The following is an 18,423-nucleotide window of genomic DNA, read 5'->3' as shown; positions in this document are numbered from 1 at the left end:
TTCTTCTAGTTATCATTTTTATACCCTCCACCATAAGATGGGGGGTATACTAATTTCGTCATTCTGTTTGTAACTACTCGAAATATTCGTCTGAGACCCCATAAAGTATATATATTCTTGATCGTCGTGAAATTTTATGTCGATCTAGCCATGTCCGTCCGTCTGTCCGTCTGTCCGTCCGTCCGTCCGTCTGTCTGTCGAAAGCACGCTAACTTCCGAAGGAGTAAAGCTAGCCGCTTGAAATTTTGCACAAATACTTCTTATTAGTGTAGGTCGGTTGGTATTGTAAATGGGCCATATCGGTCCATGTTTTGATATAGCTGCCATATAAACCGATCTTGGGTCTTGACTTCTTGAGCCTCTAGAGTGCGCAATTCTTATCCGATTGGGATGAAATTTTGCACGACGTGTTTTGTTATGATATCCAACGACTGTGCTAAGTATGGTTCAAATCGGTTCATAACCTGATATAGCTGCCATATAAACCGATCTTTGGTCTTGACTTCTTGAGCCTGTAGAGTGCGCAATTCTTATCCGATTGGGATGAAATTTTGCACGACGTGTTTTGTTATGATATCCAACATATCTGCCAAGTATGGTTCAAATCGGTTCATAACCTGATATAGCTGCCATATAAACCGATCTTGGGTCTTGACTTCTTGAGCCTCTAGAGTGCGCAATTCTTATCCAATTTGAATGAATTTTGGCACGTAGTATTTTGTTACGATATCCAACAACTGTGCCAAGTATGGTTTAAATCGGTCCATAACCTTATATAGCTGTCATATAAACCGATCTTGGGTCTTGACTTCTTGAGCCTCTAGAGGTCGCAATTATTATCCGATTTGCCTGAAATTTTGTACGATGGATTCTCTCATGACCATTAACATACGTGTTTATTATGGTCTGAATAGGTATATAGCCCGATACAGCTCCCATATATATCGATCGCTCTATTTTACTTCTTGAGCCCACAAAGGGCGCAATTCTTATTCGAATTGGCTGACATTTTACACAGGTCTCCAACATTTAATTTAATTGTGGTCCAAACCGGACCATATCTTGATATCGCTCTAATAGCAGAGTAAATCTTTTCTTATATCCTTTTTTTGCCTAAGAAGAGATGCCGGGAAAAGAACTCGACAAATGCGATCCATGGTGGAGGGTATACAAGATTCGGCCCGGCCGAACTTAGCACGCTTTTACTTGTTTATTTTTGTTTTTGTTACAATTATTACAACAGGTTCATCTTTTACCACCACTGGTCATTATGTTTACACTTCCTATTGTTGTTATAAATAGTTGTTACGTTTTTGTTAAATAAAGCCAACAACCATATACTCTTCACAACTATGGCTTACGATCCATTCACTTTGTATAACATTGGCCTATCTGTCACTAGCTGCTGTTTAAGTTTGATATTAGCATCTTCAAAAATGTTTAATTTTTATAGCTTTTTATAAGTGTGGCAGGATGTCGTGAGGTTGACATTAGTATTGTATGACAGAAAATAGAATTGGAAATTTTGGAATTTGAGTTTAAATGATGGCAGAGTTGCCATATCGATAGTTGAATTATTTTCCATAAAAAGTGATTAGTCAGTTTTATCATTAACTAGCCGAACTCTCTTATATCCCTTATTTAAGCCCTACATTGCCAAGGTCAGTAAAAAGTTCTGTTTTTGGATACATTAAGGGTGGGTGGGGCTTACCGTCCCGTATGTGGATTTCGAATTCGTGCTCTACGCCCAAATACCTTTGTCCCATATCGCCAAGGTTGGTAAATATGTCCGGATGGGAGTGAATTTTTAGGGTGGCGTGGACCCCTAGAGACTTTGTTCCGAAATTGGGTGTCAATTTCGTTCTCTACTTTTTGTCCCATATCGCCAAGGTTGGTAAATATGTCCGGATGGGAGTGAATTTTTGGAGTGGCGTGGACCCCTAGAGACTTTGTTCCGAAATTGGGTGTCAATTTCGTCCTCTACTCCCAAATAGCTTCCATTTGACCTTCATATTGTCATGGTCGGTTAGTTTATCAGATTTGGAAGGTGCTAGGAGTGGGGTGGCCCCCCAAACACATGACTCATCAGTTTAATATCAGATTCGTTTTTTGCTCTGAAATATTGGGTTGCCCAAAAAGTAATTGCGGATTTATTCATATAGTCGGCGTTGACAAATTTGTTCACAGCTTGTGACTCTGTAATTGCATTCTTTCTTCTGTCAGTTATCAGCTGTTACTTTTAGCTTGCTTTAGAAAAAAAAGTGTAAAAAAGTATATTTGATTAAAGTTCATTCTAAGTTTTATTAAAAATGCATTTACTTTCTTTTAAAAAATCCGCAATTACTTTTTGGGCAACCCAATACCTTAAATTTAAGACCATATTGCCGTGATTGGTCTATATATCCATTTGACGGGATTTGGGATAGTGCGACCTCCTAGACACCCACCCGAAATATACCAAATACAAAATTTTTGTCCGATACCCAATTTTTATGCGATTTGGCTGAAATTTTGCATTTAATGTTCAGTGTACAGTCCGAATCGGTCTATAACTTGATATAGCTCCCATATAAACCAATCTCCCGATTTGACTTCTTGAGCTCTTACGAGCAGCAATTTTTGACGGAATTGGCTGAAGTTTTACATACAATGCTCTGTCATGACATTCAACAACTGTGCCAAGTACGGTCCAAATCGGCCAATAACCTGACATAGCTCCCATATAAACCAATCTCCCGATTTGAATTCTTGAGTCCTTACGATCCGCAATTTTTGTCCGATTTGGCTGAAATTAAGCATGAAGTGTTTTGTTATGACTTTCAACAAATGCGCTAAGAACGGTTCAAAACGGTTTAGAACCTTATGTAGCTCCCATATAAACCGATCTCCCGATTTGATCTACCAAAAAAGGGTACTTAAACTTCCTCCTCCTAAAGGAAAGTGGGCAAAAACTACTTCTACCTAGGGGAAAGTGTACTAAAACTACCTCTCCCTAGGGGAAAGTGTACTTATACTATCTCTCTCTAAGGGAAAGTATACCAAAACTATCTCCCTCAAAGGAACAGTGTACTAAAACTTTCTCTTCTTAAGGGAAAGTATACTAAAACTATCCCTCCCTGAAGAAAGTGTTTTAAAACTACCTCTCCCTAAGGGAAAGTGTACTAAAACTATCCCTCCCTTAGGGAAAGTGTACTAAAACTTACCCTCTTAGTGGAAGAGTGTTCTAAAACATTTTCTCGAGAAAGTGTACTTAAACTACCTCTTCTTGAGGGAAATGGTACTAAAACGATATTAGTATAAGGAAAAGCATACTATAACTACCCTTTTTGCAGAAAACTAAAATTACCCTTTTCAAAGGAAAAGCATACTAAAACTACTTTTTTTTAAAAGAAAAGCGTACTGAAACTACCAGTCTCAAAAGACAGTGGTATTCAAACTAACCGTCTCTAAAGAAAATGGTATTGAAACTATCCTTTATAAAGGGAAAGCGTAATGAAACCATGCTTTTTAAAAGAAAATCCTACTGGAACTACCCTTTTTAAATGAAAAGTGTACTGAAACTATTGGGTTGCCCAAAAAGTAATTGCGGATTTTTCAAAAGAAATAAATGCATTTTTAATAAAACTCAGAATGAACTTTAATCAAATATACTTTTTTACACTTTTATTCTAAAGCAAGCTAAAAGTAACAGCTGATAACTGACAGAAGAAAGAATGCAATTACGGAGTCACAAGCTGTGAAAAAATTTGTCAACGCCGACTATATGAAAAATTCGCAATTACTTTTTGGGCAACTCAATACCTTCTCAAAAAAAGAGTACACTGAAACTACCTTCTCAAAGAAAAAAGGGTACGAAAACTACCTTTCTAAAAGGAAAGGGGTTTTAAAACTACCCCTCTCAAAGAAAAAGGGTACGAAAACTACCCTTCTCGAAGGAAAGGGGTACTGAAACTACTCTTCCCCAATGGAAAGGGTACTAAAATTACCCTTCCCCAAGGAAAAGCGTATGTTAAAGCTCATGTCAATACAGACAAGCCCGCTTCAATTGACACATTGGAGGACAACATTGAAGGATTTATTCGTGAGATACAGACCGAAATTATGAAAAGAGTATGCCAAAATTTAACTAAGCATGGAATAATCTTCAAACATTAAATTCTATGGACCGTACTATCGATTCAAAATAAGACTTCATCCGTTTTTCTGAATTTTATGTGTTTTATTTTTGTGAAAAACTTTCCTCTACTCACCGATTTCATTGAAATAAAGTAGACATGTGCAGATGGTTAATAAAACCATCGCATTAAATTTCGTGAAGATGGGCTCATTGGCTGACATTTTTTCTTATATTCACGTCGGGAATTGAACCAAGGCGTTTGGTGTCGTAGGCGGGCATGCTAACCCGCCTAACTACCGAGCTCCAATTAAATCTAAACCGATAAGACCTGCATATGATTAAACCTGAACCTGAAATAGTAGTGCAGTCACGGACAAGCAACGGCATCAAGTGTAGGGTCTCAGTCAGACGCCGGCCAGTAATGGCTCTTAAATGCCCGTGACACTCAATATGACAGGATGAGTTATTGGCGACTTAAATAACCAATGCCTAATATCGTTTCCGGATTGATCGGTCCGTGGGACCATAACGAGCTTGGCGAATGGCACTACTTCCCTTTCCTTTCCTTCCCTTCCCTTCCCTTCCCTTCCCTTCCCTTCCCTTCCCTTCCCTTCCCTTCCCTTCCCTTCCCTTCCCTTCCCTTCCCTTCCCTTCCCTTCCCTTCCCTTCCCTTCCCTTCCACTTCCTCCCCCTAAGGGAACGGGTACTTTAGTACCTCACTCAAAGTTTGGTATGTAGAATAAAATTATTCCCTTCAACTAAATTCATTTTGTATAAATTTTTAGCAGAATCCATGGTGTTGGGTTCCCAAGATTCGGCTCGGCCGAACTTAGCACACTTTTACTTCTAATACGGCTCGTCACGGCTCCTAGAAGCTTTAATTTTCGCCTAGGTTGGCAGAAATTTTCTACGTAGAGTAAAATTATGCCCTTTATCTAAATTTATTTTGTGTTAACTTGTAGCAAAGTCCGTGGGGGTGGGTTCCTAAGATTCGCCCAGCCGAACTTAGCACGTTTTTACTTGTTTCTTTTAACTTCATAATTTCGTAACAGCTATCATTAAATCCAAATTTCGGGTTTCCCCATCCTTTTCCTCTGTGCGAAGTTCTTTTATTTGGTATCATTTTGGTACCTTTTGAAACCTAAACGTGTAAATGCCCGAAAACTAATTTAGTCACCCAATTTATGTTGGGTGAAAGCTGGCTAAGCCTGGAAAATGGTTAGGATTATAGCTGAAGAGGGTCTTTGAAGCCGTCTAAGCGTCAGATGTTTCGGAGCCTTTGGGGCCTCAAGATGATGCTGTGGATGTACTGCACCATAATCTGACCGATACGCCTATATGGAACAGGTATCGTTCAGATTACCAGTGGCCTGCAATGGGAAAAGGGAAAAACACAAAAATTCTTTAGAACATACAGAAATCGGCATGCATTCATGAACCGGGCCAATGCCCTGCTGAAGCCCTCAACATAAGACCTCGGGTAGCAATGTCGCATTTTAAGGGTCAAGGCCTAAAATTGAAATATTGTTTGTATATTGCGGATATAACTAAATATGGTACGATTTGAAAGGTCAATCCAAGGCTGTGCCTCTGGCAACTCGCACTTTACCTCTAGTTTAGCCTGTCGAAAACCCCTTTAAATACAGCCAGGTTTACTACAGGTCATACTCCTTTCTGCAATCAAAGGAACGAGGTGCAACATCGTGTTGAACAGAGCTTCGGAGTCGATGGTTTGAAGCCGTAGTCGATGTAGAATTATTTAGCCAAATTTAGTTTAGGGTTTGTTGTCGGAAGTGCGTGCCCAATTCCAACCCGGTTTCCGACTCCGACTCAATAGGCCGACTTAGACTCCGGCATAAATAACTCAACTTCACAACCCTGTTAAACACGATGTTTCGCCAACTTCCTTGGAAAGAAGAAAGGAGTAGGTCATACCTGGTAGGTCATACCAGGTCAAACGATCCCAAGAAGGTATGGCCTATAGTAAATCTGGCTGGATTTGAAGGGGTTTTGGATCAGATACCTAAAGCGAAATTTGAGTTCAAGTATATTGCGGATATAACCAAATATGATGCGAATTGAAAGGTCAACCCAAAGCTGTGCCACTGGCAACTCGTATTTGATTTCTAGTTTCGCCGTTGGTATCCGGTCCCCTTCAAAAACAGCCAAATTTATTATAGGTCATACCGTCATGGAATGGAATGACCTACTCCTTTCTTCCATCCAAGGGAAGAGGTGCAACATAGCGTTGAGCGGACCTTCGGAGTCGAGGTTTTGAAGCCGTCGTCTAAGTCGAATTATTTAGTCAAAGTTGGAGTTCGGTTTGTTGTCGGAAGTGTGTGCCCAACTCCAACCCGGTTTCCGACTTCGGCTAAATAGGCCGACTTAGACTCCGACGTAAAAAACTCGACTCCGCAACCCTGTTCAACACGATGTTTCATCAACTTCCTTGGAAAAAAAGAAAGGAGTAGGTCATACCAGGTCATACAATCCCAAGACGGTATGGCCTATAGTAAATATGGCCGGATTTGGAGGGGTTTGGGTTCAGATACCTAAGGCGAAACTAGAGGTCAAGTGCAAGACTCTCTTGTCAGTGGCACAGCCTTGTGTTGACTGTTCAAATCGTACCATATTTGATTATCTCCTCATTATGCAAACAATCTTTCGAATTAAGGTCTTGACCTTTGCCTCTATATAACCCGATATCGCTGAAATTTCAAACCACCATGTCGGTGGGAATCCATATTTCTGCACGGCCGAAGGTTTTGCTTCTTTTCGTATTGTCATAGAGTTGGGGTTCATTGTTTTCCATACTCAATGTACAAACTTGACTTGTTCTAAAGCCCAACTCTCTTCTTGGCTATCAAGAAGAGTGTGTGAATGCTTGAGATACGTAGCACCCCATACGTAGCTTGGTTCTAACAATGAAATTAGAACCAATTTTTTTTAAAGAAATTTGCATTGGGCGAATTTTTCTGCTGGCAATAAACATAAATAACACGTTTTTGTGTACCAATGTGGTGTTTTATGATACCTTATCACCTGGTACTTTAAAGTTGGTGCGTGGGAGGTTTAATGGTTTAGCTACTTACCACAAACATGCATGAGCGTTTATAGTGGGCACAGCCCGAACGTTGGCTAATGGGTGATGATGAGTCTGAGGCTGGAGATGTCTGTATGGAACCATCGGCCACCCCTGATGAACGTCTGGAGGATGGGGTAGTTTTTTGTTGAGTGGAGCAGTCACAGCAAGAGGAACCATTTATATTCGAGTGGGGGGAATGGGAATAATTCGAGCTATTGAGAAGACATTCTGGCATTGGCTCTGATGATGGTGGGGTAGGTGATGTTGCACTTTTCTGTTGCACCTGATGATTGGTGATGATGGTAACATCACTTTTTAGCGGATGTTGAACATCTAAAATGTTGCACGAGGGCGTGGACAAGGCTTTGCGCAATATGGGCCTGTATTCATTCAAGTCATCATCCATGTCATAGTCCATTTTGTGACTTTTACTTTCGAGCAATGATAAATGCTGTTGATTCATAATAAAAGCTTGAGGCAGGGCGGTGTGACGTCTTCTATTGAGGGGCGGAGATTGAGCCATGGAGCATTCCAGGCTGTTATTGCTGGCTTGTGTTTCATTGATACTTGCAATGTTTGGGTTGATGGTGGTGGTGGCGTTGCTGTGGCTGTTGCTGCCTATGGTGTCGATGCCATGGCTACTGATGGAGCAATAATTTCTTGTGTTTGTTGTATTCGAATTTATGGTATTTAAATTGATTTGATTGAAGTCTTCGATTTCTTGGGCATCCTCCATTCCATCATCTTCCATGTCGATGGCCATCAATTGTGATGGTTGTACAATTGATGATAATGATGAGGTGCTGGACGATATTGACGATGATGATGATGAACTATTGCTGCTACTGCTGGTTGGAGAGGAGGAAGTTTTCGATGAGTTTGAACTTCTGGCAATGTGATTGTCTTTGACTTTTTTCACATTGTTATTGGACAAATTTCCATTTTGAGAAAATTCACGTTGACATGATATGTTGCAACGTACTCTGGAGGCTGCTGGTGGTGGTGGTAAAGCAGCTGGGGTGGGTCCCTCCATAGCTGAGACAAAGCCAGAGAATATTGATTTAAGCTTCTGATAAGGCAACTTTTGGGTCAATTAATTTTTGTTTTTCTTCAAATTGTTCTTTATCTTATTTATCGCTTAATTTTGATTGACATGGTACTTCAGTTGGCCTGGGAGTCTTTTCTGTTTAACTTGCACCACCTATATTTGGCAGCCCATATATCACAAATTGCAAATATTTACATCTGTTCTGGATTTTTATTGATGTCGTCGTCGTCTGCTATTTGCATTTGTTTTATTTGCCTTCAGTCGAATCCCTTTCTCAATTTCAACGTTGAAAATTGTCAGCGCCAATGAAATCTGTCGAGAGAAAAGAAATGACAAAAAAAACCATCATAAGAAGTGAATTTTGTTGCTTAATATTTGTTAAACACTTAAAAAGTAACACGATTTTCTTAAGCTTTGTTGTGTTTTGTTGCTGTATATCTTTTAGCACTTTAACGTCTGCATCGAGTTTGGGGTTTGTGTCATTCCTATGGATTTGGTCATATCAATAAGAGTTGCCATATGATCAGGAATTTATATTAAATTTAATATAAATTCCTGACCATTCGGCCTGGCTTACTCTTAATATTCTGCTAAAAATTTCCAGAAATTAATTTAGTTGAAGCACATTGTGTACTTTGCATACCACATTTCTGCCAAATGAGCCAGATATTGCAGCTCGATATCGGTATATATGAGAGCTATATCAGGTTAATGACTGACTTTGATCCCACTTGGCACGGTTGTTGGAAGTCATAATAGTACACTAAATGAAATTTTCAGCCAAATCGGACAACATTTTCAGCTTTCAGTGCTCAAGATGTCAAATCGGCAGATTGCTTTATATGCGAGATATTTCAGGTTATGAACCGATTTCGTCCATACTTTGCACGTGAGTTAAAAGTCGAACACGACAGAATACGACGTGCAAAATTTCATCCCATTAGGATAACAAATGAGGCTTCTAGAGGTTCAAGAACTCAGGTCAAAAACATCCGAATCTTCAGTGACCTACATAAATTAGAAGAAATTGTGCAAAATTTCAGGAGACTAGATTTATGCGTTGGACCGCAATCTGATTTCGGCAGACGAAGGACGGTCGGACATTGGTAGATCCACTTAAAATGTCAAGATGATCATTGGATCTGAGATACTTTATTGGGTCTGAGATCGATATTTCGAGGTTTTACAAACGAACTGATTAGATAAGCATACACCCCATCCTATTATGGTGGGTATAAAAAGTTTAGTCCCGAAACCCACAAAATTGGTCGACAAATCGTGTAAAACAGTACTAAAACTACCTCTCCCTAAGGAAAATGGTACTAAAACTATCTCTCCCTAAGGAAAAGTGTACTAAAACTATCTTTCCCTAAGGGAAAGTGTACTTAAACTACCTTTACCTAAGGGAAATGGTACTAAAACTAACTTTCCCTAAGGGAAAGGTTACTAACACAAACATTCCCTAAGGAAAGGGTACTAAAATTACATTTTCCTAAGGAAACGGGTACTAAAACTGCCTTTCCCTAAGGCAAAGGGTATTAGAACCAACTATCCCTAAAGGAAAGGGTACTAAAACCAACTTTCCCTAAGGGAAAGGGTGCTAAAACTAGGTTTCCCTAGGAAGAGGGTATAAAAACTACCGTTTCCCAAGGATAAGTGTACAAAAACTACCATTTCCCACAGAAAAGTGTACTAAAACTAGCGTGTTCCAAGGAAAAACTTGCTAAAATTACCGTTTTCCTAGGATAAGTGTACAAAAACTACCGATAACTTGAGATAATCTTCGCCAATGAAAGGGATACTTAAATGAGAAAGAGATTAGAAAACAACCCTTCCTCAAGGAAAAGGGGACCAAAATTACCCTTCCTCGAGGGATATGGTACTAAAACCACATGTCCGCAAGCGAAGGGGTGCTTAAATTACGCTTCCACAAGGGAGGGTATTAAAACTACCCTTCTCCAAGGAAAGAAGTATTAAAATTAAAATTAAAGGTGCTTAAATGACTCTTCTCTAAGGAAAATTGTTCTAAATTACCGCTTCCCGATAGGTTATCGGGTTCGTTCCAAGTAATGGATTGTTTTATCTCCATTTAGTGGCAGACTCATTTTAACGGCCTATTTTTCGTATTTCCATATGGCCGATTTATTATATGTAAAAGAATAATAATAAGTTTCCAACAGGGAGTTAAAGAAATCAAACGATAATCTGCAACCTTGTCTGAAACCCCGGTTTGAGCTGTTCGGAGAGGTTCTTCTTCTAAGAAGTTAGTATCATCCTGTAGAGTTGAATTAACTTTGTATGGATAAGAAATTGGGACATGGCTTTAAATAATTTTTAACATAGTATAGTCGATAAATGTGACCAAAAACTTTAAAGATTTTTGAGACTACAGATTTTAAAGTCTCAGATAGTACAATCGAAAGTATTTTGTATGCGATTGGAAGGATTGTTTTCCTATATTATTGCGAGGTTTCAATCATCGGTATGAGCTATTCTAACCAGTTAGCATCAACAAGTTCGGCTGGCAACCTTTCGGCTTCAGCTACCTTGTTGTTGTTGTTGTTGCCATCTATACCATCAACAAGGTTTGGATCTAGGATATCCTACACTGAAAAAAGTTGGTCCAAAATTTAAGATTTTTTCTTATTCGTAGGAATTTAGCAATAAAAACGATCCAAAAAACCAAACATTAAAATAAAGATGCTATCTTTAAATTTAATTTCTTATTTACTAATGGACATGACCATCCCTTTCAATTGTTGGTCTCTGATTCAAACATATTTTACTTCATAGATGACTGTCCAATTATTATTTTTTTTTGAAAAATTCTTTTTTAGCCTAAAAAAAATAAAACATTTAAATACGCTCCTATTTGTAGGGCTGTTTTGCGTCTTTAACTGTGGTTCACTGTTGTCTTCCCCCAAGGTAAATTTCCTAACTTTCAACGATATTTGACCTTCATTTTAGGTTTTTGTCCTTACTAATAAAACGCAAAGTTAAGGATTTATTAACTGATAATTTAAAATAAAAACTTCTTAATATGAAGGAAAATATATTTCACCAAAATTTATCATCGTGGAATTAAGTTGGCTTATCTTTGGCACAAAATTTTTTTCAGTGTAGTCGAAAAATGTGACCAAAACTTTATAGATCTTCTGTTTTCTTAAGGATCCAGTTAAGGTATTTATATCTTGGAATCAGAGAACAGCAGCAACCCACATTAAAAAAAACGTGCACATGATAGACATGAAGCGAATGGCACGCTCACACCTTATACCAGGAATCGTTGTTGACGCTTACAACTCTCAAGGACAAAACATAAAATGGTAATTTAAATTCGTTGAGATATTGTAAGCGCTCAACAATATTTGATGTCTTCCTATTCTGCTTGCTTTGGCTTCATATGGCACTCATCTGAGTTGTGCTCATTCGCAAACAACATCGACCAAATTGAAAAACACTCCACTGAACCATTACTAGAACGTTTGGTCATTTCTTACTCTATTGTTTATGAGCGTGAGTTTCGAGCTAACTTTGTTTTTAGGTGGCACGGCGTAACAGACAATTGCTTTGGCCAAAGTGGCTATTGAGTGCCAAATTTTGGGTCTCATGCAATTCTTTGCTTAGAATGCCATTTGAAAACAAAGAACACATTCATAAGGCATTTGTCATTAAGGCAATAACTGAACCCAGCATCGCTACTGTCTCAGTGATGCAATGTAGGAATCCACCCGGAAACTCTTGATTCGATGTAGACATCTTCCGTCTTTTGAATTCGTTTCATTTAACCGTCTGTCTTTTCAAATAGCCACCCCTGAGTAAACTCAGGTTTTTGTTGGGCTAACCATTTAACCTACGTTAACAACAACTTGTTGAATTCTTAGGCTACATTTTCTTGTTCAGCTTTGTAAAATTATTTGACTTCAGCTTCAACGAATCTGCCCTATAAACCTGCAAGAGAGCCATTGGCAAAAGTTGGGGATTTTGACCCCGTGTCATGCATTGGGTATATACTGCAGTTGTCAGATCTATTATGCTATATGGTGTTGTGGTCTGGTGGACGGCGCTTCAAAAATCCACCTACTGCTCAATACTTAACCGGATCCAAAGGATGGCTCGTTTATGCATCACAGCCGCATTGAGGACGACACGATCTGATGCACTGAATTTAATGCTACATCTTATACCTCTGGACATTGTGGCTACCCAAATTGCAGCAACCATTGCCACGGCTACGGACACTGTGTTATCCTTAGTAGATATCCGATGTTAGAGGCAGCGTGGATTACACCCTACCTGAGCCGCGTTTTAATAAAAATTACTGTACCTCTATTGCTGATAGAACCGATTGGATAGTCACAAAGATGGGGCTGTGAGTATTCCAAAACTATGTGGCCTCATCTAGACTTGAAGAGGTCTGCTGTCATTGGCTAGAACAGACGTCTCAGTCATTGTGTCCGTCATGACAGGTCACTGTCTAATCGGAAGACATGCTGACAGACTGAAGGTTGCCAGCCAACGACTTTTGCAGAAGCTGTAGGGACATCAAGGAAGAAGAGACTATAGAACACCTTCTGTGTGTGTGGCCCGCACTAGCACTTTAGGTTCTCATTTCTTTGAGAACCTGTCTGATTTAGCGGATGTGAACATTCACAAGTTGTTGGGCTTTTTAAAGTGATCTGGATGGTTCAACGGTAGGAACTAGAAGACATCTTCCTTTTTCTGTTCCTGTGGTATCACAATGGACGAAAACGTCCAAGTGAGTCTGGTGGCAGACTGCCACTTAAACCTAACCTTCATCGAATCTATCAATCTTGCAATCGTTGATTGAAAATTTGGAATTGCAGCCTTTTTATACCCTCCACCATAAGATGGGGGGTATACTAATTTCGTCATTCTGTTTGTAACTACTCGAAATATTCGCCTGAGACCCCATAAAGTATATATATTTTTTTGATCGTCGTGACATTTTATGTCGATCTAGCCATGTCCGTCCGTCTGTCCGTCCGTTCGTCCGTCCGTCCGTCCGTCTGTCTGTCGAAAGCACGCTAACTTCCGAAGGAGTAAAGCTAGCCGCTTGAAATTTTTGCACAAATACTGCCATATAAACCGATCTTGGGTCTTGACTTCTTGAACCTCTAGAGGGCGCAATTCTTATCCGATTTGAATGAATTTCGGAATGACGTGTTTTGTTATGATATCCAACAAGTGTGTCAAGTATGGTTCAAATCGGTTCATAACCTGATATAGCTGTCATATAAACCGATCTTGGGTCTTGACTTCTTGACCCTCTAGAGTGCTTAATTCTTATCCGATTGGGATGAAATTTTGCACGACGTGTTTTTTTATTATATCCAACAACTGTGCCAAGTATGGTTCAAATCGGTCCATAACCTGATATAGCTGCCATATAAACCGATCTTGGGTCTTGACTTCCCTTAGCCTCTAGAGGGCGCAATTCTTATCCGAATGGAATGGAATTTCGCACGACGTGTTTTGTTATGATACCCAACAACTGTGCCAAGTATAGTTTAAATCGGTCCATAACCTGATATAGCTGCCATATAAACCGATCTTGGGTCTTGACTTCTTGAGCATCTAGAGTGCGCAATTATTATCCGATTGGAGTGAAATTTCGCACGACGTGTTTTGTCATGATATCCAACAACTGTGCCAAAAATGGTTCAAATCGATCTTGGGTTTTGACTTCTTGAGCTTCTAGAGGGAGCAATTCTTATCCAGTTTGAATGAATTTTGGCACGACGTATTTTGTTATGATATCCAACAATTGTGCCAAGTATGGTTCAAATCGGTCCATAACCTGATATAGCTGACATATAAACCGATCCCAGGATCTTGACTTCTTGAACCTGTAGAGGTCGCAATTATTATCCGATTTGCCTGAAATTTTGTACGACGGATTCTCTCATGACCGTCAACATACGTGCATATTATGGTCTGAATCAGTCTATAGCCCGATACAGCTCCCATATAAATCGATCTCTCTATTTTACTTCTTGAGCCCCCAAAGGGCGCAATTCTTATTCGAATTGGCTGACATTTTACACAGGTCTCCAACATATAATTTAATTGTGGTCCAAACCGGACCATATCTTGATATCGCTCTTAAAGCAGAGCAAATCTTTTCTTATATCCTGTTTTGCCTAAGAAGAGATGTCGGGAAAAGAACTCAAAAAATGCGATCCATGGTGGAGGGTATATAAGATTCGGCCCGGAAGAACTTAGCACGCTTTTACTTGTTTTTTTTCCTTAGAATAGACTCTGAAGTCGTGGGTTGGTTGGCCATGAGGAGTATATGGAACATATTCCATCTTGGTTAAATTAAGTAAAGCTCCTGGCCAAATCTTACAAATCTGTGTCATATATTTGAGGCTATTTTTAAGAATTATGGCACATAGATTTTTGGTTTACATATTTGTCTTCGTAGGCTTATAACATAGCAAGTAATTTTATAAATAGATCGAGTGTAATGTCCTTTATACTGATTTAATCACTTTGTGTTAATAGTATTTGTCGTGTAGGATATGAAAATGACGACTTCGTAAGACTTTGGTCCTTTATAAATTTAAAGTTTTTGTCTTTATTATTTAAATTTTTTTAAATCATTTTTAAACATATTTTTTTAAAAGGAAATATTTGTCGAACATTTTTCTTTTAATTTATTTATCAGTTCCTTGTTTTATTTAGTCCTTGCAAAAATACTCTCTTTTCACATCTTACCCAAAAAAAAAAGGCAATATCCAGTTGCTATCACAATTCGGGTAGCCCTTTGAAGTTTTCACAAAAACTGTTGTAATCACCTTCACCAAAAAAAAAAAAAAAATATTCTAGAGCAGAGTCCACTACCTTGACGTTATCACACCTTGAAGTACGATATCCAACTGATGAAATCGTAAGAAAACTATTAATAACTTAAAAAATGTTACAAATAAAAGAATCGTGGAAAATCACTCCAATTTTTTAAGGTTACCTGCCAAAAATAAACAAAAAACGAAAACCAACTAATCAAAAGAAAATACAATGCAAACATTTACTAAGACACCCTATGTAGTACGTAGTGTTTTTGTTTGACTTAAGGGCATCATAATCTTAAGGTAAATAGCATTGTGTTTGTGTCTCAACGTTGATGAATGGACATGGAATGCATCCGAAATTGTGGTGATGAGTAGTCGCGTCGGCAGTGGTTTATGAGGATTAGAAATACTTCGCTGTTTGTTACATTAAACATATCGTTGATAATTGATAAACATGATAATTATGTTACTTTTATTATTACTATTTTTTTTTTGTTTTTTGTTAATAAAGGGCTGATAAGAAAAGAACAACTATCATATTGCTGAAGAGGTCGGAACTAAATACAACAACAAAAGCTAAAATTATTTCATTTACCTTAAGCATAAATGTTGATGCAATTCAAAAAATAGAGATTTCTTACAAAACGGTATTTATTTATGTGCATATTAAAGATAATAAGGCATATCTAAAAATAGTTGTCTTTTTGATACACTTAAAGAAATTTTAACGATAATAAGAACAAACAAGTAAAAGCGTTTAAGTTTGGCCGGGCCGAATCTTGGGTGCCCACCCCCATGGATTCCGCTAAAAATTTACCCTTATTAATTGAGTTTGTATTTGAATTATTTTGGAGGTCAACGCAGCGCAGAGGTAAGTATGTCCGCCTATGACGCTGAATGCATGGGTTCGAATCCTGGCGAGACCATCAGAAACAAGTAAAACGGCGTTAAGAAACTTTGGGAACCCACCACCTCGGGTATATAAAGGGTGATTTTTTTGAGGTTAGGATTTTCATGCATTAGTATTTGACAGATCACGTGGGATTTCAGACATGGTGTCAAAGAGAAAGATGCTCAGTATGCTTTGACATTTCATCATGAATAGACTTACTAACGAGCAACGCTTGCAAATCATTGAATTTTATTACCAAAATCAGTGTTCGGTTCGAAATGTGTTCAAATTTTGACAAATTTTGTTCAGCGATGAGGCTCATTTCTGGTTGAATGGCTACGTAAATAAGCAAAATTGCCGCATTTGGAGTGAAGAGCAACCAGAAGCCGTTCAAGAACTGCCCATGCATCCCGAAAAATGCACTGTTTGGTGTGGTTTGTACGCTGGTGGAATCATTGGACCGTATTTTTTCAAAGATGCTGTTGGACGCAACGTTACGGTGAATGAACACATTTCGAACCGAACACTGATTTTGGTAATAAAATTCAATGATTTGCAAGCGTTGCTCGTTAGTAAGTCTATTCATGATGAAATGTCAAAGCATACTGAGCATCTTTCTCTTTGACACCATGTCTGAAATCCCACGTGATCTGTCAAATACTAATGCATGAAAATCCTAACCTCAAAAAAATCACCCTTTATGTAAACCACCTTTCATCACAATCCGATGAAAATAGCATACCTTATGTCCCATACCAGTTATATCGAAATACGTTCCGATTTGGACCAAATACTAATAAGAACAGTAGCTGTATCTAAAAATAAACCGATCTGAACAATATACGACACGAATGTCCAAAAGCCTCACATAAGTCACTGTGTCAAATTTCAGAGAAGTCGGATTATAAACGCACTTTTATGGGGCCTAGATTTAAATTCCAGATATTGGTCTAAATGGCAGTTATATCCAAATCTGGACCGATTTGGGCCAAATTGCAGAAAAATGTCGAAGAGCCTAGTAAAACTCCCCGTCCCAAATTTCGGCGACATCGGACAAACATAAAACCGAGAGATCGGTCTATATGGCAGCTATATCCAAATCTGGACCGATCTGTGCCATATTACAGAAGTAGGGGCTTAACTTAACTCACTGTGCTAAATTTTGGTGAAATCGGACAATAAATGTGCCTTTTATGGGCCCAAAACTTTAAATCAAGAAATCGGTCTATATGGCAGCTATATCCAAATCTGAACCGATCAGGGCCAACTTGACGAAGGATGTCGAAGGATCTAACATATATCACTGTCCCAAATTTCAGCCAAATCGGATAATAAATGTGGCTTTTATTGGCCTAAGACCCTAAATCGGAGGATCGGTCTATATGGCAACTATATCCAAATCTGGACCGATCTGGGCAATATTGACAAAAGATGTCGTGGGGTATAACACAACTCACTGTCCCAAATTTCAGCAAAATCGGATAATAAATGTGGCTTTTGTGGGCCTATGACCCTAAATCAGAGGATCGGTCTATATGGCAACTATATCCAAATCTGGACCGATCTGGGGCAAATTGACGAAGTATGTTGAAGGGCCTAACACAACTCGCTGTCCCAAATTTCAGCAAAATCGGATGATAAATGTGGCTTTTATTGGCCTAAGACCCTTAATCGGAGGATCGGTCTATATGGCAGCTATATCCAAATCTGGACCGATCTGGGGCAAATTGACGAAGGATGTTGAAGGGCCTATCACAACTCACTGTCCCCAATTTCAGCAAAATCGTATAATAAATGTGCCTTTTGTGGGCCTATGACCCTAAATCAGAGGATCGGTCTATATGGCAGCTATATCAAAATCTGAACCGATCTGGGGCAAATTGACGAAGGATGTTGAAGGGCCTAACACAACTCACTGTCCAAAATTTCAGCAAAATCTGATGATAAATGTGGCTTTTATAGGCCTAAGACCCTATATCGGAGGATCGGTCTATATAGGGCTATATCAAGATATAGTTCGATATAGCCCATCTTCAAACTTAACCTGCTTATGGACAAAAAAAGAATCTGTGCAAAGTTTCAGCTCAATATCTCTATTTTTAAAGACTGTAGCGTGATTTCAACAGACAGATGGACAGACGGACGGAAATGTCTTAGATTTTTACGCTGATCAAGAATATATATACTTTAACGGGTCGGAAATGGATATTTCGATTTGTTGCAAACGGAATGACAAAATGAATATACCCCCATCCTTCGGTGGTGGGTATAAAAATTTTCAGCGGTGGTTTTCCCCTCGTAATGCTGGCAACATTTGTGGGGTACTTTGCCATGGAAAACTTCTCTCCAAAGTGGTGTCGCACTGCGGTACGCCGTTCGGACTCGGGTATAAAAAGGAGGCCCTTGAGCTTAAACTTGAAACGGAGTGCACTCATTGATATGTGAGAGGCTTGCCCCTGTTCCTTA

The 18,423-nt window shown here is 38.9% G+C and overlaps 1 protein-coding gene across 3 annotated transcripts in view; it reads right to left on the bottom strand.

The window, feature by feature from the left end:
* LOC106091993 (uncharacterized protein DDB_G0271670) overlaps positions 1-18,423 on the bottom strand; it is an 84,318-nt gene that overhangs the window by 40,797 nt on the left and 25,098 nt on the right. For all 3 annotated transcript variants that reach the window (XM_059364490.1, XM_059364491.1, XM_059364493.1), the window contains exon 3: positions 7,210-8,562. In XM_059364490.1, the coding sequence (XP_059220473.1) occupies positions 7,210-8,235 (1,026 nt within the window). In that variant the 5' untranslated portion in view covers positions 8,236-8,562. The remainder of the gene's footprint in view (positions 1-7,209; positions 8,563-18,423) is intronic.

Source organism: Stomoxys calcitrans, chromosome 3 (assembly GCF_963082655.1).
Source record: "Stomoxys calcitrans chromosome 3, idStoCalc2.1, whole genome shotgun sequence".
In the NCBI taxonomy this organism is placed as follows: Eukaryota; Metazoa; Arthropoda; class Insecta; order Diptera; family Muscidae; genus Stomoxys; species Stomoxys calcitrans.
The sequence above is the reverse complement of the archived record's forward strand: the minus strand, read 5'-3'. Positions and strand labels throughout refer to the sequence as shown.